The 25648-nt window shown below is 39.3% G+C and overlaps 1 protein-coding gene across 1 annotated transcript; it reads right to left on the bottom strand.

The window, feature by feature from the left end:
* Positions 1 to 25260, bottom strand: SDHAF4 (succinate dehydrogenase complex assembly factor 4). Its single transcript, XM_049895178.1, has 3 exons — positions 25074 to 25260; positions 12780 to 12932; positions 1 to 464 (listed from the first exon to the last, which is right to left on the bottom strand). Exons 1-3 carry the CDS (start codon positions 25135 to 25137, stop codon positions 355 to 357), a joined length of 327 nt encoding a protein of 108 aa, XP_049751135.1. The 5' UTR covers positions 25138 to 25260; the 3' UTR covers positions 1 to 354.
* Between the last annotated feature and the right edge of the window lie 388 nt (positions 25261 to 25648).

Genomic DNA, 25648 nt, shown 5'->3' with positions numbered 1-25648 from the left:
TAAAAAATTTCTTTTATTTACATTTGCATTTTACAAGCAACTGATTAAATTAAAAAATGCTGCAGTAAGTTTGCCACTTTAATCATTACTTCTATACCTCCATACATTTAAATTTAAATTAATATGTGCTAAGTTGGAACTGACTTGACAGCAATTGGTTTTTGGGTTTAATGTAGAAATACTTTCCCTTTCCCAACTTACAGTAGCATATTTTCTTCCAAAACCATCACATATATTTTTAAATGCATTGCAAAAATCAGATGACTTAAAGGATGTAAAGAAATTAAATAACCGGAAATAAGTTAATTCAGATGTATGTATTCAGAAACAGATACTGAGGTTAAAGTGTGTGACTTAAAAGTCAATACAGCGTCCTTTTCGTTCCCAATCTCCATATCGGGTAGGTTCTGGGCCCCTGGGTCCACCCTTTTCTTTGGTAACAGGATTAACACCATCTGGAAATTCTAAAGAAAGACAGAAGATATAAGCAAAGCAGTTAATAGAGATGGTCAATTTGAAGACAGGGTTGCAGAGTTGCACAGTTAATTGACTAGATACCTACTGACTAGGTTACTATGCAGTTTTTTTGTTTAATTTTTGAAAGATTTATTAGCTTTTCTTATTCTTCGTTACAACCACCAATGACTCCAAGCAGGAGTAAGACAAGCAACCACTTAAGTAGCCATGACACTGGTCATTTTTGGACCACTAAGACACTAAAACAAGAACAGCTCCCTGTAGTCATCTCCAAATGTCTCTGAAGCAATGTCATGAACTCAGGCTTTGATGAATTACTGAGATAATCCCCTCTATGACAGGGGTTCTAAGCCACTTCAACAGCTCTGAAGGCTACAAGTCCAAATTCAGGCTGTCAGCAGGGTTATGTTCTCTCTGATGGCTTGCAGCTGCAACGTAACTCCACTGTCATACGGTCATCTTCCCTTTGTCTCTATCTCTCTCTCTGTTTAACTCAGGACGAGTGGAAAAAAAGAGACGCAAAGGGTGGGGGCTGAGAGGGTCCTCAGTGTGGAGCTTCCATGTCCCCAAAGGGACATGTCACCCTCCTAAGTACAAATGTCCTTCATCAACCAGGACAACCCCTGCAATTTTTATTGTGAATAATGCTGCAATGAACATAGGTGTGTATATATCTGCTTGTGTCAGTAGTTTTAGTTCTCTAGAATATATACCTAGGAGTGGGATGGCTGGATCATAATATAGTTCTATGTCTAGCTTTTTGGGAAGCACCATACTATTGTCCATAGTGGTTGCAACATTTTACAATCCCATCAGCAACATGTAAGAGTTACAATCCCCCCCACAACCTTACCAGCATTTGCTGTTTTCTGTTTTTTTTTTTTAATCAGTGCCATTTCTGCAGGGGTGAGATGGTATCTCATTGTAGTTTTGATTTGCCATCTCTCTAATGGCTAATGATCATGAGCATCTTTGAGCATCTTTTCATGTATTTGTTGGCAGATGAATGTTCTCTTTGGTGAAGTGTCTGCTCATGCCCTTTGCCCATTTTTTGATTGGATTGTTTGACTTTTTGTTATTTTACATATATATTTTAGAGATTAGACTCTTATCAGATATGTCATTGCCAAAGATTTTTTCCCAGACTGTAGGTTCTCTTTCTACTCTTTCGGTAGTCTTTTTTTTTTAAATAATTTTTATTGTGCTTTAAGTGAAAGTTTACAAATCAAGTCAGTCTGTCACATATAAACTTATATATACCTTACTACATACTCCCAATTACTCTCCCCAAATGAGTCAGCCTGCTCCCTCCTTCCAGTCTCTCCTTACGTGACCATTTTGCCAGTTTCTAACCCCCTCTACCCTCCCATTTTCCCTCCAGACAGAAGCTGCCAACATAGTCTTATGTGTCCACCTGATGCAAGCAGCTCACTCCTCATCAGCATCTCTCTCCAACCCATTGTCCAGTCCAATCCATTTCTGATGAGTTGGCTTCGGAAATGGTTCCTGTCCTGGGCCAAGAGAAGGTTTGGGGACCATGATTGCCGGGATTCTTCTAGTCTTTGTCAGACCATTAAGTCTGGTTTTGTTAATGAGAATTTGGGGTCTGCATCTCACTGTTCTCCTGCTCCCTCAGGGGTTCTCTGTGGTGCTCCCTGTCAGGGCAGTCATCGGTTGTGGCCGGGCACCATCTAGTTCTTCTGGTCTCTGGATGATGTAGTCTCTGGTTCATGTAGCCCTTTCTTCTCTTGGGCTCATAATTACCTTGTGACCTTGGTGTCCTTCATTCTGCTTTGATCCAGATGGGTTGAGACCAATTGATGCATCTTAGATGTCTGCTTGCTAGCGTTTAAGACCCCAGATGCCACACTTCAAAGTGGGATGCAGAATGTTTTCTTAATAGAATTTATTTTGCCAATTGACTAAGATATCCCCTGAAGCCATAGTCCCCAAACCCCCGCCCCTGCTCCGCTGACCTTCGAAACATTCAGTTTATTCAGGAAACTTCTTTGCTTTTGGTCCAGTCCAGTTGCGCTGGCCTCCCCTGTACTGAGTGTTGTCCTTCCCTTCACCTAAAGTAGTTCTTATCTACTATCTAATCAGTAAGTAACTCTCTCCCACCCTCCCCACTCTTGTAACCACAAAAGAATGTATTCTTCTCAGTTTAAACTGTTTCTCAAGATCTTATAATAGTGGTCTTACACAGTATTTGTCCTTTTGCATCTGACTAATTTCACTCAGCATAATGCCTTCCAGGTTTCTCCATGTTATGAAATGTTTCACAGACTCATCACTGTTCTTTATCGATGTGTAAGTATTCCATTGTGTGAATATACCATAATTTATTTATCCACTCATCCATTGATGGACACCTTGGTTGCTTTCAGCTTTTTGCTATTGTAAACAGTGCTGCAATAAACATAGGTGTGCATATATCTGTTCGTGTAAAGGCTCTTATTTCTCTAGTATATATTCCGAGGAGTAGGATTTCTGGGTCGTATGGTAGTTCTACTTCTAGCTTTTTAAGGAAATGCCAGATCAATTTCCAGAGTGGTTGTGCCATTTTACATTCCTACCAGCAGTGTATAAGTGTTCCAACCTCTCCACAGCCTCTCCGACATTTATTATTTTTGTAGTCTTTTGATAAGCCTAAGTATTTAATTTTTAGGACGTCCCAGTTACCTAATTTATCTTCTGTCATTCGTGCATTTTTGGTTTTGCTTAATAGGTTTTATTTATGCTGAAAATCAGGTCCCCTAGTTTTGACCTTTTGTTATCTTCATGGAACTTTAGAGTTTTAGCTTTAAAATTTAGGTCTTTGATCCATTTTGAGTTAGTTTTTGTGAATAGCGTGAGGTATGGGTACTGGTTCACTTTTCTACACAGGGATATTGAGTTCTGCCAGCACCATTTGTTAAAGAGTCTCTTTCTTCCCCATTGAATGCACTGTGACCCTTTGTCCAAGATCAGCTGTCCTCAGATGGAAGGATTTATGTCTGGGTTCTCAATTCTGTTCCAGTGGCCTATGTGTACGTCACTGAATCAGTACCATGCTGTTTGGATTACCGTGGCTACATAGCAAGTTTTGAGATCGGGCAGTGTGAGGCTTCCAACCTTGTTCTTCTTCTTCACCATTGCTTTAGCTATTTGGGGCTTCCTTTTTTTTTTTCCCTTCCATATAAAGTTGAAGGTGAGTTTTTCCGTTTTGTTAAAGAGCGCTGTTGGGACTTGGATCAGGATTGCATTACCCCTGAAGTTTTTAAATGAACCGCAAATGTATGTCTTTTTCCTGTTCTTGAAAAATTACTTTAGGATACAATTTTCATATTTGATCAACTGTATTACCTACATTAAAAAAAAAAAAAAAAACCCATGGCCATTGAGTCTATTCTGACTCATAGTGACCCTACAGGACAGAGCAGAAATGTCCCATAGGGTTTCCAAGGAGCGCCTGGTGGATTCGAACGGCCAACATTTTGGTTAGCAGCCATAGCTTTAACCACTACGCCACCAGGGTTTCCATTACCTGCATTAGTAACTTAAATTCTTGGAGCGCTCTCAGCCCGCGATCTGGGAAGTAGCTGTGTACGCGATTCTAGACTAAAATGGAGGGTGCAGAGAATGCTGAGTGCAAATCCATAGTGTTTGGAAGGTTTTGAAACAAGATTACTTTGAAGGAGTCACTTTGCCTCAATGCCTCAGTTTGTTTCTCTGTAAAATAGAAACACAAATAGTACCTGCACAGCAGCTGCCTTGAGGGCTAAACAAGGCAATACATGTAGAAAGTCTAGTACAATGCTAGGTACGTAAGAAATGCTTGATTAATTTTAGCTGAGTATTACTGTTCCTCATTATAGGGTCCTGGCTTTAGCAACTGGTTGGGTAGTACTGTCATTTATGAACACAATAATAGCAATTATTATTGCTAACAGTATGTGTTCATAATAGGAGCGCCAACCAAGAGTCAGGCTCAATTATGAGCACTTAAATACATATTAACTCATTTAATCCTTACAACATTCCTATGGGATAGAAACAATTATTGTCCCCATTTTAAAGATACGAAAATCAGGCAGTGAGGTTAAGAAAGTTGCTGAAGGTCACATGGCTACGAAGTGTTGAAAGTGAGTTTGAATTCAGACATTCTGCCTGCAGTCTTCCTCTTAGCCCATGCACTGCATTGCTCTGCATATGGAAAGAACAGGAGCAGAACCAGCTATCTGAAAGAATTCCGATTATTAAACTGTGTTTCTATAGAAAACTAAGAGATCATCACCAAAATCATGTCACCAATCTCTAGGCAAAAGAAAGAAGATACAGAATTTACCTTAAAAACATCAAAATATTTATTCATTTCAATCTTACTGTACTGTGAGTAAGCTCTCTGGCCCACATTATCATTTTGTGTTCTAAAGAACACTTTGCTTTATCTGAAAGCTGGCATTTCTCTACTCTACCATTCCTCTGAAAGCCTTTCTAATGGGAGCTCTTCTTTCTCCCACATCACTGGGGCTCACTGGGCAGGACAGAGTCACAAGGTCCCTGCTCCTCACTGCTGCTTCCAGCTTCTTGTTCTACAGTCAAGCATCTACAACCTTTCCCCTTTTGAATTCCACACCGTTCACTTTTCTCCAGTCTTTTAATAAACTCAAAGACACTGTTCTAGCTCTTGGATGAGGTAAATATCCGGTTTACAGCTTTATCTCTTTCTCTCCATCATTCTTAATACCAACATCCACATTAATGAATCTTCTTATATTGGTGTCACAGAGGTCCCCAATCTTCTTTCTAGTGCTCTTCATCTCCACTTCTGCCATCCACTTGGATTTTATTCTCTCTTGAACACAATCCTTGTCCAACCGCCCTGGTTCATGCTCTCAGTGTCCCATTCAAGATTAATGCAATGGTTTTCTAACTTATCTGTTTTCTGACTCTTGTGGCTCCAGCCTAACCTGCACATGAGCCTGAATTAATTTTTCTAAAACATAATCCCTACTCCACATTACACAAAGTGAAAGAAGCTAGACATAAAAGACTACAGACTATATGATTCTATTTATATAAAACCCTGTTGTTGTTGTCACTGAGTTGCTTCCACTGCCCAGGCCTGCACCAGCCTCATGATCATTGTTATGCTTGAGTCTATTGTTGCAGCCACTGTCTCAATCCATCTCATTGAGGGCGGTCTTCTTTTTTGCTGATCCTCTACTATAGCAAGCATGATATCCTTCTCCAGGGACTGGTCCCTCTTGAGAACATGTCCAAAGTACGTGAGGTGTAGTCTCGCCATCCTCACTTCTAAGGAGCATTCTAGCTGTACTTCTTCCAAGATGGATTTGTTCACTCTTTTGGCAGTCCATGTATATTCAATATTCTTCACCAATACCATAATTCAAAGGCATCAATTCCTCTTTGGTCTTCCTTATTCACTGCCCAGCTTTCACATGCATATGAGGCAATTGCAAATACCATGGCTTGGGTTAGGAGCACTTTAGTCCTTAAAGTGACATCTTTGCTTTTTAACACTCTAGAGATCTTTTGCAGCAGATTTGCCCAATGCAATGCATCATCTGATTTCTTAACTGCTGCTTCCATGGGCGTTGACTGTGAATCCAAGAAAAATGAAATCCTGGACAACTTTAATCTTTTCTCCGTTTATCATCATGTTGCTTATTGGTCCACCTGTGAGGATTTCTGTTTTCTTTATGTTGAGATGTAATGCATACTGAAGGCTGTAGTCTTTGATATTCAACAGTAAGTGCTTCAAGTCCTCTTTACTTCCTGCAAACAAGGTTGTGTCATCTGCATAATGCAAATTGTTAAGGAGTTTCCTCCAATCCTGATGCCTGGCTCTTCTTCATACAGTCCAGCTTCTTGGATTATTTGTTCAGCATACGGATTGAGTAAGTTTCATGAAAGCATGCAACCCAAACACCTTCCTGACTTTAAACCATGCACTATCGCCTTGTTCTATTTGAACGACTGTCTCTTGATTTATGTGCAGGTTCCTCATGAGCACAATTAAATGTTCTGGAATGCCCATTCTTTACAATGTCATCCATAATTTGTTATGATCCACACAGTCAAATGCCTTTGCATAGTCAATGAAACACAGGTAAACATCTTTCTGGTATTCTCTGATTTCAGCCAGAATCCATCTGGTATCAACACTGATATCCCTGGTTCCACGCCCTCTGCTGAATCCAACTGGAATTTCTGGCAGCTCCCTGTCAATGTACTGCTGCAGGTGCTTTTGAATAGTCTTCAGCAAAATTTTACTTGTATGACATTGTTCAATAATCTCCACATTTGATTGGATCACCTTTCTTTGGAATAGGCATAAACATGGATCTCTTCTGGTCAGTTGGCCAGGTCGCCATCTTCCAAATTTCTTGGCAGAGATGAGTAGGCACTTCCTGCACTCCACCCATTTATTGAAGCATCTCAGTTGGTATTCTGTCAATTCCTAGAGTCCTGTTATTCATCAGTGCCTTCAGTGCGGCTTGGACCTTTTCCTTCAGTACCATTGGTTCTTGATCATATGCTACCTCTTGAAATGGCTGAACATTGACCAATTTTTTTTTGGTACAGTGATTCTGTATTCCTTGCATCTCCTTTTGATGCTTCCTGCATCATTCAGTATTTTGCCCATAGATAAAATTCTTCACTATTGCAACCTGAAGCTTGAATTTTTTTTCAATTCTTTCAGCTTGAGAAATTTTAAGCGTGTTCTTCCCTTTTGGTTTTCTATCTCCAGGTCTTTGTACATGTCATTATAATACTTCCTTTGTCTTCTCAATTCACCCTTTGAAATCTTTTACTTCATCATTTCTTCCTTTTGCTACTGTACATTCAAGAGCAACTTTCAGGGTCTCTTCTGACATCCATTTTGGTCTTTTCTTTCTTTCCTGTCTTTTTAATGACTTCTTGCTTTCTTCATGTATGATGTCCTTCTACAACTCGTCTGGTCTGCAGTCATTAGTCCTCAAAGTGTCAAATCTATTCTTGAGATGGTCCCTAAATTGAGGTGGGATATACTCAAGGTTGTACTTTGGCTCTTGTGGACTCATTCTAATTTTCTTCAGCTTCACCTTGAACTTGCATATGTGCAAATATAAAATCCTAGAAAAAGCAAAACTATAGTGATAGAATGTAGATCAATGGTTGCACGGAGGTGGGACTGATTGCAAAGAGGCACAAGGCGAAGTCTTTGGGGTATTGGAAATGTTCTATACATTGATTGTACATGGTTATACCACTATAAACATTTATTAAAACTCATTCAGTTGTATACTTAAAATGGGCAAATTTTATTTTGTGTAGTTTATACTTCAATTAAGTTGATTTAAAAAATCCCCACAAAACAACATTTAGTGCTTTCTTCACTGCCCACTGCATAAAGCCGTGCATGTGCTGCAACCTGGTGCTTCCAGCCCTCTCAGAACCAAATCTACCTTTGTGGTTTCCTAGCCTCTTAACCTACTATATAAACTTTATGCTGCAGCCAAAGAGGACTCTCAGCTATGTTTTACATGTATCATGTTTCCCAGGCTCTTTTTCTTTGACCGTATCTTTTCCTCTCTCAAAACAAAAATTCTGCCATTTTAACCATTTTTAAGTGTACAGTTAAAAAAAAAGTGTACAGTTAGGTAACATTAATTATACTCACTGTGCTGTGCAATCATCGCCACTACTTCCAAAACTTTTTCATCTTTCCAAACAGAAATTCAGCACTCTTTAAGCAAGAATGACTCCCCATTCTCCCCTCCCCTGAGCCTCTGCTAATAAAGTTTTGTCTCTATGTATTCTCCTAATCTAGATATTCATATATTTCTTTTATGTCTGATTTATGATAGTCAGCATGTTCTCAAGGCACATCCATGTTGTAGCATGTATCAGAACTTCATTTCTCTTCATGCTGAATGATACTCCATTGTATGTACATAACACATTTTGTTTATTCATTCATCCGTGGAAACATGGATTGTTTTACCTTTTGACTACTGTGAATTGTGCTGCAATGAACACTCGTGTATAAATATTTGCTTGAGTTTCTGGTTTCCAGTCTTTTGGGTATATACCTAGAAGCGGAATTGCTGGGTCAGATGGCAGTTCTGGAAACCCTCGTGACATAGTGGTTAAGTGCTACGGCTGCTAACCGGGAGTTCGAATCTACCAGGCGCTCCTTGGAAACTCTATGGGGCAGTTCTACTCCGTCCTATAGGATCGCTGTGAGTTGCGATCAACTCGATGGCACGCGGTTTTTGCATGGCAGTTCTATGTTTAACCTTTTGAGGAACCTCCAACTGTTTTTCACAGCAGATGCACCATTTTATATTCCCACCAGCAATGCCTGAGGGCTCCATTGGATCTGTAGATCAGTTTAGGTAGTACTGACATCTTAACAACATTAAATCTTAATTTGTGAACATAGATGTCTTTTCATTTTTTAAAGTCTTCTTTAATTTCTTTTAGCAATGGTTTATAGTTTTCAGTGTACAAGTCTTTCACCTCCATGAGAAAATTTATTCCTAGGAATTCTTTTACATGCTTCTATAAATGGGATTGTTTTCTTGATTTGCTTTTCAGATTGTTCATTTCTGGTGCATAGAAACACAACTGATTTTTTTTTTTTTTTAAATTGTGCTTTAGGTGGAAGTTCACGGCTCAAGTTAATTTCTCATTCAAAAGTTTATACACACATTGTTTTGTGACATTGGTTGCAGTCTCCACAGTGAGACAGCACATTCCCTCTTTCCACTCTGGGTTCCCTGTGTCCATTCATTCAGTGCCTGTCCCTTCCTGCCTTCTCGTCCTGCCTTTGGACAGGAGATACCCATTTGGTTTCATGTATTTGATTGAACCAGGAAACACATTCCTTGTGTGTATTATTTTTTTTTTGTTTTATAGACCTGTAGAGTCTCTTTCTAAAAAGTGGGCTTTGGGAATGGTTTTAGTTCTGGGAAACATAGCTGATTTTTGACTGCTGCTCTGGTACCCTGTCACTTGGCTGAATTCATTTATCAGCTCCAGTAGCTTTCTTATGGATTCTTTGGGATTTTCCATACATAGGATCGGAGCCCTGGTGGTGTAGTGGTTAAGAGCTATGGTTCCTAACCAAAAGGTCAGCTGTTCGAACCCACCAGCCACTCCTCGGAAACCCAACGGGGTGGTTCTGCTCCGTCCTACTGAGTTGCTATGAGTCGAAATCGACTCAGTGGCAATGGATTTTATACACAGAATCATGTCATCTGCAAATATAGTTTTACTTCTTGCTTTCTGATTTGGTTGCCTTTTATTTATTTTTTTTGCTTAACTGCTCTAGCTAGAACTTCCAGTACAATGTTGAATAGCAGTAGTGAAAGCAGGTATCCTTGTCTTATTCCTCATTTAGGTGGAAAGCTTCCAGTCTTCCAATATTATGCTAGCTGTGTATTTTTCATAAATGCCCTTTATCATGTTGAAGACTTATCCTTCTATTGCTAATTTTTTGAGTTTTTAACATGAAAGAATATTGGATCTTATGAAATGACTTTTCTGCATCAATTGAGATGATCATGTAGTTCGTTTCCTTCGTTCCATTCTTTTTTTTAATATATCCCCATCGCTCCTGACATACTTAATACAATTTCATTTTCCCTTTAAAACATAGCTCAAATGTTTCCTCCTTTCTGTATTCTGTATTTTTTCTGAGCTTGTTCTTTTTATTTCTCCTGACAATTACTACATGATATCCTGTCCATAACTACTTATGTATTTCATCCTTCTTTCTAATTCGCCTTTTTATCTTTATCATCATAATAATGAATTCAAATTTCTAGAAAGTGACAACCTATAAATGCCTCTTAGAATGCAGTTAAGTATTAGAGGCAGAGAGATAAGACTACAAGGCAGGAAACAAAGCAAGAAACAGAGAGATCTGTCAGGGGACCGAGAGAGCCAGAGGCAGCTTGAATTGAGCTTTATTGGTAGGATGGATGAGAAGGGATGTATCTGAGAGATTTCAAGAAGGTAGAGGGAGTTCCCAGGTGGTGCAAAGGTTAGCATGCTTGGCTGCTAACCAAAAGGGTGAATGTTAGAGTCCGATGCATCTCAGAAGAAAGGCCTGACGATCTACTTCTGAAAAATCAGTCACTGAAAACCCTGTGGAGCACAGTTCTACTCTGACATACATGGAGTTGCCATGAGTTGGAACTGACTTGGCTGGCTTTAAGAAGCTACGATCAGTAGGACTTGGTTAGTGATTCGATATGGAAGATGGAGAGAGACAGGAGTGAAGCATTACTCCCAGGTTTCATGCTTGGATTACTTGGTAAATGAGTTAGACCGGGAACCCAGGAATAAGAGGAGAATATGGGATAGGATTGAAGGGAGGAGTGATGGTGAGTAGGAACAACAGGCAGAGGAAGAGTTTAGTTTTAGACATATGAATTTTGAGATATAGTTGGAATATTCAAATGAAGACGTTCAGAAGGCAGTTGGAGATGAGGGAATAAAGATTAGAAGTGAGGTTTGATTAGAGGTAGAAATGTGTGAATTAACAATGCATATGTGATTTTTAAAATCACATTAGCAGGATATGAGATTTCTCTAGGAAAGTTGAGGGACTTGAGGAGAGAGACCTAGCAAATACCACATTAAAGAGTTTGACAGAGTCAGAGGGGCTTATGAGGGGCCCAGGAAAAAGTGGTTGAAGAGGCAGGATGAGAAACTGGAGACAGCATAACCAAAACCAAGGAGGAAATTTTAAGACACAGCAATAGGGCAAATAAAATGAGGATTGGAAAGTATCTAGTTGATTTGGTGACTTTGCCAGACCAGTTTATGAGGGATGATAAGTTTATCATGAACTTCAGTGACTCAAAAAAAAAAAAAAAAAAAAGATGATCAGCTCTTAAAATGTGCTGCTTCCTTCTGGTGTGATATTTTACGGAAGTATTTCCTCTCAGATTTTTCTGCTTAGCTAAGAGCTATAGCTGCTAACCAAAAGGTGGCAGTTCAAATCTACCAGCTGCCCCTTGGAAACACTATGGGGCAGCTCTACTCTGTCCTATACGGCTGCTATGAGTCGGAATCGATTTGAGGGCACCTAACAACAACAAACCTCAAAAGAAAAATCTTACCTTTATAATACGGCAGTTTTTTAAAAAGTCTCCATCATTTTGGCTGATTGGTATGTTTATTAGGTTGGACTTGGTAAAGTGCTATAAACTGAAATATTTAACTGAATGAGCAACCACTAAAAGCTGCCATATGCTAAAAAGGGTTCCATATACAGGTCTCTACATTTTCTGCTGATGTGCTCTTGCCTAGGATGCTTCACTGCGCAGATGGGTTGATTCTCATTTAACTGGAAAAATTACACAAGCAAGGCAGCCTTGCCAAAGTCTCAAAATGGTATGTTTTTATTTATGTTGTTTCAAAATTTATTTTTTGAATAGATAATACTTGCACATGTTCCACAATTCAAAGGTAAAAAAGGATATAAAACTTTACAATAAAGTTGTATTTAAAAAACAGAGCTTTACGGCATGAACCAAATTCCGTGTATACTGAGTACAAAATAATGTTTACTGTATCATCACCCCCCACACAAGAACTGCTTTTTCCTCAAAACTATTCCTTCTATCTCCAACCAGGCAATAACAGACGGAACCACCACCTTCACAGGTGGCCTACCCCACTGGTCACTCTTGATTGATTCAGCTGCGGACACCTGATCCAAGCTTGGCCAACGGGCTCTCAGAGAGTTTGGAATTAGGACTGAAAAAGTCTAATCTGAGTCTGGCCGCTCCTTGAACTGAGTAGCTGCTGGGAGCAGTTACTTTCTGCTCTGTGGAATAAGAAGCCAGTTTGGAGACAGAGAACAATGAAAAGTGAAAAGAAACAAGAGAAGGCGGGAGACTGTCTCAATCCTATACAGTGCTTAGTCCCTAGGTTCCAGCCTTTTTCCAAAGCCCAAGAGCATTGCTGCCCGTGGATGCCTACTTATATCCTAATACCCTGCCATCCCTTCCCCCTTAAGTTTGCTCAAGTGGGTTTCTGTTACTTGCATTGAAGAATGTCTCAACTCAGAGACATTTTATCATGTGAATAACAGAATGCAATAAACAAAGCAAAGCATTGTCAGGGGCTTGGAAATTTTTTTCATTTTACCCTCACATATTGATGGCTAATAATGATAATTTTACTCAGTGTTGCAATATTATTGTTAATAAAGCAGTAACGTTTCTTTTCTTTCAGTTTTTTCCTCAATAATTGAGATATTTCAATAATTAAGAGAGGAAACTTACTATACTCACTTTCTAGCGGCTCCTTCTCTAAGTGAGAATCCTCTGGTGCATCAAAACGACCTTCTGGTAACTTTGGCTTCTTAAGGGACTGTTTGCTGGGTTCAGACTTTCCTCCTTGAGAAGAACTCGTTTTCCTCAAAGAATGACACAGAAGGGGTGATCCTAGCAGAGCGGGAACAGAGGAAAAACGGAAGCTATTTGTTCTACTCTTAAAATTCAATAATTTACTTACTTACTTTGAGTTTATATAGTCTCACATGTCAAAGCTTAGAAGGACGTACAGTGAAAATTCTCCCGTGCATCCCTGTCTTCCAGACAGTCAGTTCCCTTCCTTGGAGGTAATCAATGTTAGCAGTTTGAGGAGAGAAAAAAAAAAAAAAGAGTTTGGAAATGATTAACCATTATCAAAATTGTAGGAACTTGCATGAAACACTGATTCCTGTCTGAAATGACGCCAAAAATATCAACGGTCAGATCAATAAGATTAACTAAGTTAAAAAAAAAAAGAGTAAATGGTATGAACTTTTTAATGACAATATTTAGCATTTAAGGTCCACCTAAAAACCACAAGGAACTATATTTAGTATTCTTATATTTAAATTCTAATTATGGTTCTCTTTTCCTGCCAACAGGAAATTTCAAAATGTACTGAGCATCTGTGATATGCAAACAAGGTCACTTTCTCTCTTGGTTGCAAAGACAAAGTTAAACTATGAAAGTTATCCAGCCCCTTGTTTGAGATAACGTTCAATAAGGGCAAAACCATTCTGAAAAAAATGGCCCCAGGGTTGGGGGTTTTCAACTTCCTAAAGGAATGGCTTTAGCACCAGACAGATCTGGGTACCAGTTCTAGTTAGACCACTGTGGTAGAAGAATAATGGCCCTCAAAGATGACCACATCCTAATACTCAGAACCTATTATGAACAGGTAGGTTACATGGCAAGTAAAATTAAGGTAGCAGATGGAATTAAGGTTACTAGTCAGATGGTCGTAAACTAAGGAGATTATCCTAGATTACCTGGGTGGGCCCAATGCAATCAAAAGGGCCCTTATAAGTGAAAGAAGGAGTCATAGGTGAGAGCCAGAAAGATGGTGGTGTGAGAAGGATCTAGCCTAAAGTTGCTAGTTTTAAAGATGGAGAAGGAATGCAGACATCCTCCAGAAGCTGGAAAAGGAAAGGAAAAGATTCTCCCCTAGAGCCTCCAGAAAGAACACAGCCCTCTTGAAACCTTGATTTTAGCCCATGAGACCCAATTCTGACCTCCAGAAGATAATGAATTTGTATTGTTTTAAGCCACTGAGTTTGTGGTAATTTGTTACAACAGCAAGAGGAAATTCAACCACTTTCTAGTTGTATTGACCTTGGTCAAGTTACTTATCCTTTCTAAATCTGTTTCTTCCCCTCTAAATTGAATATAACAATACCAATCTCATGAGGTTACAGAATACATTAAATAGGATAATTCATGCTAAGCATTTAGAGTAGCCGCAAATAGTATCCATTATTATTATAGCATTATCTGGAAGCTTGTGACAGCATTATATATAATTAGAATGTTTTTATTACATATAATCTATTCATATTCTAGTCATTACTACATCATTTCACCCCCTACTTTAAAATAAAATTGCATACGCGTGTGCATGTGTATATATACACACACATACACAAATATGTTGCTGCAATTATTAGCTGCCATTGAGCAGGCTCCTGACTCATGGTGACCCCATGTGTCATACAAATATATATGCATACAAATATTTGTTTGTATGTATCTGTATGTCTATGGGTATAAAACACACCTCTACAGACAACCTGGAATTTACATAAGACTTGCACGTAAGATCACAGTTACATAATGTTACACACAAACTACATTAATAATTTCAATATAGTATATCAGGCTGATCATATGCACATACTGCTCAGTGACTAGCAAATCTGTTGATTGGCTGAATGATCATTTGGAATGCAAATTAACATTCTCCTACAGACCCAAGTGCTCTCAAACTACTAGGTTAAAAAAAGTGATAAATGCATACCTGAATGTTTTCATACAGTTACAATGATCTACAGAATTAATACAGATCTATAGATGGTAGCTTCTTTCCCTCTACATGCTCACTTACACAAAATACTTTCTACTTATGATGCTAATTGGCTGGGAAATATTCTGTGGACCAAAAAAAAATTTCTGTACCTATAATAGAAAACATTTATCTGTTGTTATATTTTTTGTTGTTTTTTGGAAGGTAGGGGTTACTTGCCTTCAAACTTCTACTTCAATATCTAAGGACATATTATACAATTTTTTATCTCCTTTACAGTAACATTAGTTGTGGCCAGTGGGCTGTGACTGGAAGTAATGTGTGCAAATTCCAGGTTGCCTCAATTTTGCAACAAGCTAACTGCCCTGGTTTCTTTCTTCATTCCCTTGAGTTGTCCTGTAGACATGGCAGTGATCCAGCTTCAACCATGCAGATGAAGACAACACCCAGCGCAGGGGTAATACTTAAAAATATTTAACAACTGGTGGCATAGTGGTTAAGTGCTACAGCTGCTAACCCAAGGGTCAGTAGTTCAAATCCACCAGGCGCTCCTTGGAGACTCTATGGGGGCAGTTCTACTCTGTCCTATGGGGTCGCTGTAGGGTCGCTATGAGTCGGAATCAACTCGACGGCACTGGGTTTGGTTTTTTTGGTTTGGTATGGTTTTTTGTTTTTGTTTTTTATGATATAGGCATTACCCAGTCAGAACAGACATTCAAATCAGAACAGACGTTCAAATCAGAACAGACGTTCAAATCAGAACAGACATAAACTGTAAGTAATTAGTACAACTCTATTAGCGTATGCTCGGTAAATATTGGTACTGCCCTACAGATAGTGGAGCAACAAGCTGAAAAGAAGGTGGATCCTGAATGACCTGTCAAAGCAGAGCTGCCCTGCCAGCCTAACTGCTTAGACCAATACAGCTTAAACCTTTCCTAAGTAACACAAGTAATACAATGGAGAAGTTAAAATTTGCCAACCCAAGGCACTGGAGTTCCATGGGTTCCGATGCCACCCTACTTAGCAGCTCTGTAACCTTGAGAAAGTTATTTTATCTTACAGAGTCTTTTTCCCCAGCTGTAAAATGAGGATAACTCTACTTACCTTGCAAGGTAGTTGAAGAGAAACAAAATAATGCAGTAATGATGTAAAGGGGCCCTGGTGGTACAACAGTGAAGTGCTCAGCTGTTAACCAAAAGATTGGTAGTTTGAACCTACCTAGCGGCCCCAAGGGAGAAAGACCTGGCGAGCTACTTCTGTAAAGATTACAGCCAGGAACACCCTATGGAGCAGTTCTATTCTGTCACAATCAACTCAACGGCCTCCAACAGCAACAACAGTACTGAAGTAGTAGTGTATGTCTACATATGTGCATGCATTTGGTATGTTAATAGAGCCTAAACTGCACAACGCAGAAGTCAATCTGCATAAGGGTTTTTAGTGAAGAACAGGGGAAAGAGGAGTGTAGCAAAGAACGTTTTTGTGAAACCAGTGTCTCAATCTGGCCTTATGCTGAAAGATTAGTTTTCTCAAGGGACTCTGAGACCAGTGGAAGCATAAACAGAACTATTTTTGTACTCAGGTGACTGAAGGTGACAGAATACAGAGGAAGAGAATTCCCCACACTTCTGCACAGTACAAGATAAGGCAGGGGACACCGTGCTCCTTGGCACCTGTAGGTTCTCGAGTTTTGGAAACAAGTCCATCAGCCTGGCAGACAGTGAGGCACATGCAAGCAGCTTCAAGGGCAGACAACGTCAAAGGGCCTAACAGCTGATGAGAGGTAGCAGAAATGTGAACGCGAGTTAGGAGAGAGTCAAACGAGAGTTAGCAACGATGCGAAGGTGAGCCCAAGGACCAGTGCGGTGGATTCTGCATATGGAAGACCAGGTGCACAGCGATAGTAACTACAGTAACATCAGTATTCCACATTGGCTAGAAGACTTCTGACTACATCAACCACCTGGGAAAGAGATGACAAACTTAAAGCAAAAACTATCCTTTGAAACGTAATGGAATAATCGCAATAAAGTCCATGCCTCCTACTTCAAGGGGGTGGTTTGGTCTTATCCAAAGCCTATTTAGAATTGTGTCTACAAGTACATTATAAGCTAAAAGGTGACCTCCTAAAGGAAGAAATAATAACAGCAAGAGAAAAAGCATGAATCACCTTTAAAAAAAAAAAAAAAAAACTGCTCGTTAACTTCTGCTTCCAGCAATTTGATCAATTAGAGATGCCAATACCTTATAGATACAAAAACTTAAAAAGATGGAAAAAATATATAAAACATTTCTAAGTCAGAAGAAGAACCTTTAAGAAATAACGGTAAACTAAAAAAGCAGCCCAGTGAGATAAACAAACACTTTAGCTGCTACATATCCTGAGGATTTCTCCCCTATATCTTGGGACATGGAATTTTGGGGACAGCGGGGAGATGAGAGTCCCTGGAGCCTGAGCAAAACAGAAAGCCTAATGACACAGGACTCAGGGAAGCTCATGGACTGAGAGAAGAAAGTGAACTGGAATATTCGTGTACACACAAACCACCAGGGAGTCTTGTTAAAATGCAGATTCTGAGTAGGTCTGGGTAGAGCCTGAGATTCTGCATTTTTAATAAGGTACTGCTCATGCTGCTGGTCCAAAGAGCAAAGAACTTGGGGAAAACCTGCAGTTAAGGAAGAGAAGACTGAAAGAAGGAAAAGCGTCCATCTCAACCTTGGCTATGAGTACAGATGTAAAAAAAAAAAAAAAAAACCCTTCTGAGATTTTGAAGCCATTGGCTGACCACATCAGCATTGAGGCCTATAAAACTAGGCCTATTAGGACTACTTGTCTGGTTCAAAAACCCCCAAGGGGAGCACCTTAATATAAAGTAGACTCAAGTCTGAAGTACCTCCAGAAGCAAATCCTCTGCGGATAAATACTTTCTCAACCGATGTCTTGTGGAAATCTCACAGAGAGAACCTCAGTAAAACATTCAAGAAAATAAGCCATTGCAAGCAAGATCTGGCAGAGTCAACACACAACTGAACAATAGGGCAAAGCACAAAGATTTCAGGTACTGAAATAGCTGAGACTAGAATATAAAATAATTATTTAAAGTATTTGAAGAAATAAAAAAGCCAAAAATAAGAATTAAGGATTATGAAAAATGACTGTTGTTAGGTGCCATCGAGTCGGTTTCAACTCATAGTGACCCTATAGGACAGAGCAGAACTGCCCCATAGGGTTTCCAAGGAGTGGCTGGTGGATTTGAACTATTGATCTTGAGGTTAGCAGCCAAGCTCTTAACCTCTACACCACCAGTGCCCCTGAAAAATGACTAGGTCAACATAACACACACACACACAGAAATTCGGAAATATGATTTAAATTTAAAACTTAATAAAGGGTTGAACGGCATTTGCAGGGAGAATTCGAGAGCTGGAAGAAATTTCTGAAGAAAGTATACAGAAAGAGATGAAAATTATGAAAGAGACATTAAGAATGTGGAGGATACAATGAGGTTTAACAAGTGTTTGTTTCATAGTTTCAGAAGGAGATAATGGAAAGACAAAGAAGGGCAAAATATTTATAAGATAATGTCTGAAAATTCTCCAAAAGTTTGGAAGGGCAAACTCTTTATATTTAGGAACACAAAGCACTGCAAGCAGAACTGAAAAAAACAAAAACAAGCAAACCCATACTTAGACATAAAGTTAAAATGAAGAGCCTCAATGTCAAAAGAAGATCTTAAAAGCAGCCAGACAAAAGTCAGATTACTTATAAAAGAGCAGAAATTAGACCAACTGCTGACTTTCAATAGCTACAATGAAAGCCATGAGGTAGAGCTATGAGCAAATGATATACTTATTGGAACTACTTTTCAAGAGCAAGGGAGAAATAAAGACATTTTCAAATTTAAAATGACACAGATATAAAAAAGAACAGTGAAAACTTTACCACTCAAGACTTTCACCAAAGGAATTTCTAAACAATATACTTAAAGAAAGTAATCACAGAAGCATATTAAAGTTTGAGACAAGAATAGAGAGAAAACAAAATGCTTTTATGCACTGATTACATAAAACATTAATATCTGACTTGTGGGGTTATAAAACACACAACTTCCCCCCCTCCCTCCAAACACATTACATGAATAGACCTAAAAGGATGAACAACAAAAGAATAGGGTAAGTGAATCCAAAGCATTCTTAAGCTTTGTACTGTTCAGGAGGAGGGTAAAGATATTAATTAACTTTAGACTTAGGTATACATTTAAATTTCAAGGGTAACCAAGAAAGGAAAAGAAAAACAATGCATATCCTTCAAACCAGCAAGGGAAAAAAAGGGAGGAATTTAATTCAAACAAAGCAGGACAAATAGATGGTGCAATTATACTAGGTGTTTAGGTGTAACTGAATTGAACTCTCCAGTTAAAAGGTATAGGCTGTGAGATTGCAAATAAATAAATAAATAAATAAATAAATAAATAAAATTATAATACAACCATATGCTGTTTATGTGAGACACACCACGTTTCAAAAAAATTTCAGTAAAGAAATGAATAAAACAGACAAAAGACATAAAACTGATAGAAAAAAAAAACTGATAGGATCAACGAAAATCTAAAAGATAGTTTTCTGAAAATATTAAAACTACTGTGAAGCTCTTGGTAAGCCTAATATGAAAAATAAATCAAACTAAATAATATGAGAAAGAGACAGTATAGAATTATATAGAGAGCAGAAATTACAAAGAATACCAGGAACTTGGTGTCTATATATTGAAAGCATTCAAAATCAATACTTTTCTAAAAAAATTATCAAAACTAACTTAAAGAGAAAGACAAAACCTGATAAATATGACAATACCTATTACAGAAATTAAAATAGTAATTTAAAATCTGTCCTCAAAGAAAACACCAGGTCTACATAGTTTTACAGGCAAGTTCAACCAAACACTCAAGAGCGGATAATTCCAATCTTGAACACAATCTAACGAAGAAGGGAAAAAGGTGAGACGGCTCACTCTTCACTGTATGAAGCTAGAATAACGTTAATTTCAAAACCAGAAAGGAAAGTGTCAGAGAGGAAAATTACAAGCCAATTTTTAAACAAAATATTAGTATACCAAATCCAGCAGCATATTTAAAAATATAATCATTGTGACCAATCTGAATATTTTCTAAGAATGGAAGAGTTTAGTATTAGAAAAATCTATATTCACCACTTCAGTAGATTAAAGAAGAAAAATAAATAACCACCCAATAAAATGAAGAAAAATGCATTCTGAAAATTTCAAGATTTATTTAGATGGAAAAAAACAAAAACAAAAAACAAATACATAAGCAAACAAAAGAAAAACTCCTCCAAAAATAGAAGCGGACCTCCTTAACCTGATAAAAGCACATCTATAACAACACACTTCATGATGGAATATAAATGCACCCCCTTTACAATCAGGAACAAGATAAAGATGCTTGTTGTCCCCACTTCCAGTCAACATGGTATTAGAGATCTAAGGACAGAAAAAAATGAGAAAAGAAAAAGACATAAAAGTTAGAAAGGGAGAAACTAGATCGTCATGATATTCAAATAGCATGTATGAGCAACCTGCCCAAATCTGCAAATAAATTATTTGAGTTGATGCGGTGGTTTAGCAAGGTTCCTGTTGTCACTGAGTCAATTCTGACTCATAAGGAGCCTATAGGACAGAGTAGAACTGCCCTATAAGGTTTCCAAGGCTGTAATTTTTACAGAAGAAATGATGAAGTAAAAGAGCTGAAGAGATGATTTCAAAGCACAGTTCGAGAAAGTATTATAATGAGACGTGCAAAGACCTAGAATTAGAAAACCAAAAGGAAAGAACATGCTTAGCATTTATCAAGCTGAAAGAAGTGAAGAAAAAATTCAAGCCTCGAGTTGCAATATTGAAGGATTCTACAGGGAAAATATTAAATGACGAAGGAAGCATCAAAAGAAGATGGAAGAAATACACAGAGTCACTGTATCAAAAAGAACTGGTCCAAGTTTAATCATTTCAGGAGGTAGCATATGATGAAGAATCGATGGTACTGAAGGAAGAAGTCTAAGCTGCACTGAAGACACTGGCAAAAAACAAGCCTCCAGGAATTGACAGAATACCAACTGAAACGCTTCAACAAATGGCTACCATGCTGGAAGTGCTCACTTGTCCATGCCAAGAAATTCAGAAGACAGCTACCTGGCCAACAGACTGGCAGAGATCCATATTTACGCCTATTCTAAAAAAAGGTGATCCAACTGAATGCAGAAGTTACTGAACAATATCATAAGCAAGTAATATTATGATGAAAATCATTCAAAAGCATCTGCAGCAGTACATCAACAGGGAAATGCCAGAAATTCAAGCTGGATTCAGAAGAGGATGTGGAAACTGGGATATCATTGTTGATGTCAGATGGATCCTGGCTGAAAGCAGAGAATACCAAAAGATGTTTACCTGAGTTTTATTGACTATGCAAAGGCATTTGACTGTGTAGATCATAATAAATTATGGATAACATTTTGAATCATGGGAATTCTAGAACATTAATTGTGCTCATGAGGAACCTGTACATAGATCAACAGGCAGTTGTTCAAACAGAACTAGGGGGTACTACGTGGTTTAAAGTTAGGAAAGGTGTGCATCAGGGTCGTATCCTTTCACCACATTTATTCAGTCTGTACGTTGAGCAAATAATCCAAGAAGCTGGACTATATGAAGAAGGATCAGGATTGGAGGAAGACTCCTTAACAACCTATGTTATGCAAATGACACAACCTCACTTACAGAAAATGAAGAGGGCTTGAAGCACTTACTGATGAAGATCAGAGAGCACAGCCTTCGGTATGGATGACACCTCAACATAAAGAAAACAAAAATCTTCACAACTGGACCAATAAGCAACATCATGATAAATGGAGAAAAGACTGAAATTGTCAAGGATTTCATTTTATTTGGATCCACAATCAACACCCATGGAAGCAGCAGTCAAGGACTCAAAAGACGCACTGCACTGGGCAAATCTACTGCAAGGGATCTCTTTTAACTTGTTAAAAAGCAAAGGCGTCACTTTAAGGACTGAGGTGTGCCTGCCCCAAGCCATGGTGTTTTCAGTCTTAATATGCAAGCAAAAGCTGGGCAATGAATAAGGAAGATGAAAGAAAGTATTGATGCCTTTGAATTAAGGTGTTGGCTAAGAATACTGAATATTCTGTGCACTGCCAAAAGAATGAACAAATCCGTCTTGGAAGAAGTACAGCTGGAGTGCTCCTTAGAAGCGAGGATGGCGAGACCTCCTCTCACATACTTTGGACCATTTCCTGGAGAAGGACGTAATGTTTGGTAAAGTAGAGGGTCATCGAAAAAGAGGAAGACCCTCAATGAGATGGAATGATACAGGGGCTACACCAATGGGCTCAAGCATAACAATGATTGTGAGGATGGGACAGGACCGGGCAGTGTTTTGTTCTGTTATACATAGGGATACTATGAGTAAGAATCGACTTAATGGCACCTAACAACAACAATTTTTAGGAAGCAGGCTGCCACATCTTTCTCCCACCATGCAGCTGGTGGGTTCAAACTGCCAACCTTTAGCTTAGCAAGGTAACTGGACACAAAATCAATAACTGTGTTCTTCCACAAAAGTACCAATCAGAAAATTATCCTTTTAAAATGTTACTATCTACAGTAGCAATAAAATATGTAAGATACCAAAAACTAACATAGTAAAAAAGTATGCAAGCAATTAATGGAGAAATGATAAAACTATATTAAAAAAAATTAAAGATTATCTAAATAAATGGATTACTATACCATGTTCTTGGATACAAAGAGTCAATATTATAAAGACATCAAACAGCATTAATCAAATCCCAACAGGATTTTTTTTAGAATTTCATAAACTGATGCTACAAAATTTGATAAACTGATGGAAACCAAAAATAGCATAGCAAAGGCACTTCTGAAAAAAAAGATAAGAGGACTTATCCCCAGATACCAAGATTTTTTACAAAGGTAGGGTTACTAAGACTGGAGGTCTCAGCACAGGAATAGACAAACAAATCAACAGAACTGAAAAGGGAGCCAAGAAGTAACTACCTACGTGTATGCAAACTTGATTTACGAAAGCTGGCATTATATCAGTGGAGCAAAGGCTACACAGACTTGGGACAACTGGTTATTGACATGAAAAAAGATATGAAATTGGTTTCCTGCCTCACACCACATGCAAAAATCCACTCCTGGTAGAAAAAAGGCTAAATGTGAAAAGCAAAACTGGAGACCTTTTAAAAGAAAACCAATATCTCTATGGCTTTAGGGTAGAGAAGACTTTCTTAGACAAGCCCAAATGGCACTCCTGTTGTAGATGCCATTGAGTTGGTTCTGATTCATAGCGACCCTATGTACAACAGAACAAAACACTGCCTGGTCCTGTGCCATTCTTATGAAAGGCACTAGCAACAGACAAAAGGATCAAGATGAGATTACGGTAAAATTAGTATCTGTTCATCAAAAGGCACTTTTTGTATTAAAGCTTCATGATTGTACATGAGGGTTCATTTGCCAGTAGCAACAGAAAATGACTTTACAACCTGGCATCATATTATAAAATTGAACAGACCTATATCATATGCCCCAGGAATTCCACTCCTTGCACAGGAGCACCAGGTAACACGTACAAGAATGTGTAGCAGTCAATCCTGGTATTTTTAGGATTACTCAAATGTCCACCGAGGAGAATGGAAAATGTGTCACGTATCCACACAGTGAAATCACTCAACTACAACCTCACACATCAATTTGGGTGAATCTCAAAACAGTGTTAACTGAAAAGCCAAGTAAAATAAATACATAGGGTAAGAAACCATTTCTGTAAAGATCACAAACATGTAAAATTAATTGGACCAGGAAGCAGAACACAGGGTGCTCCCTGGCAATGGAAATACTCTATTTCTTAAACTGGATAACGGGTTCATCCCAACCCAAACCACACCCATTGCCTTTGCATAGATTCTGACTCATAGAGACTCCACAGGGTTTCTAAGGCTGTAAATCTCAGAAGCCGAATGCCACATCTTTCTCCCGCTAAGGTGCTGGTGGTTTCAAACTGCCTGGCCTACCTTTTGGTTAGTGGTCGAGTGCCTTAACCTTTGTGCCACTAGGGCTCCTCAATGGGTTCATAGATAATGGTTTTGCTTCCCATATGTATTACATAAATTTTTGGAACTAAATACTTCACATGTTTTTAAACTAATGAAAAGGGGTGCTGAACAAACCTTTGTGGTAAAACACAAAATGTTAAAGTTATTACTTGGGGTGGGTTAATGTGGGACTTTCTATATTATCTATTTCGGGCCTTTTTTTTTTTTTAAACAAATAACAATGTTTGCGTTTGGGGGAAAATGACTGCATAAAGGAAACAAATTGTATAGAAGTCTGGGGCCAGTTATTTTGTTCTCAGTTTACACACATAATCTCTCCAGATGTCTCTATACACATAAGTTCTCTGTACTAATTATGCCTGGCTTCATCTATTTTTTTTTTTAATTCTGCTTTAGGTGAAAGTTTACAGCTTCAGTTAATTTCTTACTGAAAAATTTATACACATATTGTTTTGTGACATTTGGTCGCAATTCCCATAATGCGACAGTATGCTCCCCGTTTCCATCCCGGATTCCCTTTGTCCATTCGTCCAGTTACTACCTCTTCCTGCCTTCTCGTCTTGCTTTTGGACAGGAGAGGGTTCATCTACTTTTTATTACACTCGTTTTGGCCCATTTCTGCACTTTTCCTATATATACGTATGTTTTAAAACCCAAAACCTTTTTGAAAAGAGGAAGGATGTAAATAAAGTAAATGAGTGATTCTCATTCCCAAAGGGTCCTTATTTTTTTCACGGGCATCAAAGCGTGGTGCACCATGTGAGCTCCCAAATAAACAACCCGGGACGTCTGCAACCCTTCCTGGCCAGAGTGCAGGCCGGAAGGAAGCGGGATGTCCAGGCTGGAGGAGCCTTCGGGAGGTTCCAGCTCTCGCCCCACACCCGAGATCTGCGGGGGTAACACGACCTGCCCAGGGACACGGCTGCGCCGGTAGCCCAGCCGAACCAGAAAACCTCGGCAGCTCCCGGCGCCCTCGAAGCCCTGGGACAAACCCGCTTGCTCCGCGGGGGGCGCTTCTCGAGGCTCCCAGGCCTTGGGGATCCCGCCCGCAACCCTGACCCCGGAGCCGGGAGTCTTACTTGCAGCTCCCCACATAGTGGCCCAGCCGCGGCCGAGCAGCCCTGCTAGGCCCGATACGGTCATGGCGCCGACTCCCGCAGCCTCCGTGCCGATCCTGCCTCGGGAGGGTGCAAGCGGCAGAGACCCGGACCGCCCAACAGGGCCGCGCGGGGTGGGGCCTTCACCGGCAAAGGCACGGCCGTGAGGGGCGGGGCCTCCTCAGTCCGCGCAGGGCCGTGAGGGGCGGGGCCAGGAATCCGCCCGCCTGGTCCAGGCTCTGCGGGGAAAGAGGGGACGGCCTTGCGAGGACAAGGGAGCAGGACTTGAGCTCAGACTTCTCACCAAGAGCGACCCAAACGACCCTGGAGCGCTGAAAGCGCTGAATATCCAGACACCTGAGCTCGTTGTTGGTTAAAACCCAAGAACAGGCTGAGATGGATGAAGGAATAATTCACTTTATGACTCTCAGTCTGAAGGAAAAGGCCACTTGGAAGATCCTTTTTATAGTATACAAGATTGACGAGATTTTATTTCCTTCAAATCTCCTTTTTGTTTTAAATCTCTACCTGTTCAATGAGCTCCTAATTTGTCACTT

The sequence above is a fragment of the Elephas maximus genome, chromosome 1 (assembly GCF_024166365.1).
Source record: "Elephas maximus indicus isolate mEleMax1 chromosome 1, mEleMax1 primary haplotype, whole genome shotgun sequence".
Lineage (NCBI taxonomy): Eukaryota > Metazoa > Chordata > Mammalia > Proboscidea > Elephantidae > Elephas > Elephas maximus.
Note: the sequence above shows the minus strand (reverse complement) of the source record. Positions and strands in the feature narration are given on the sequence as shown.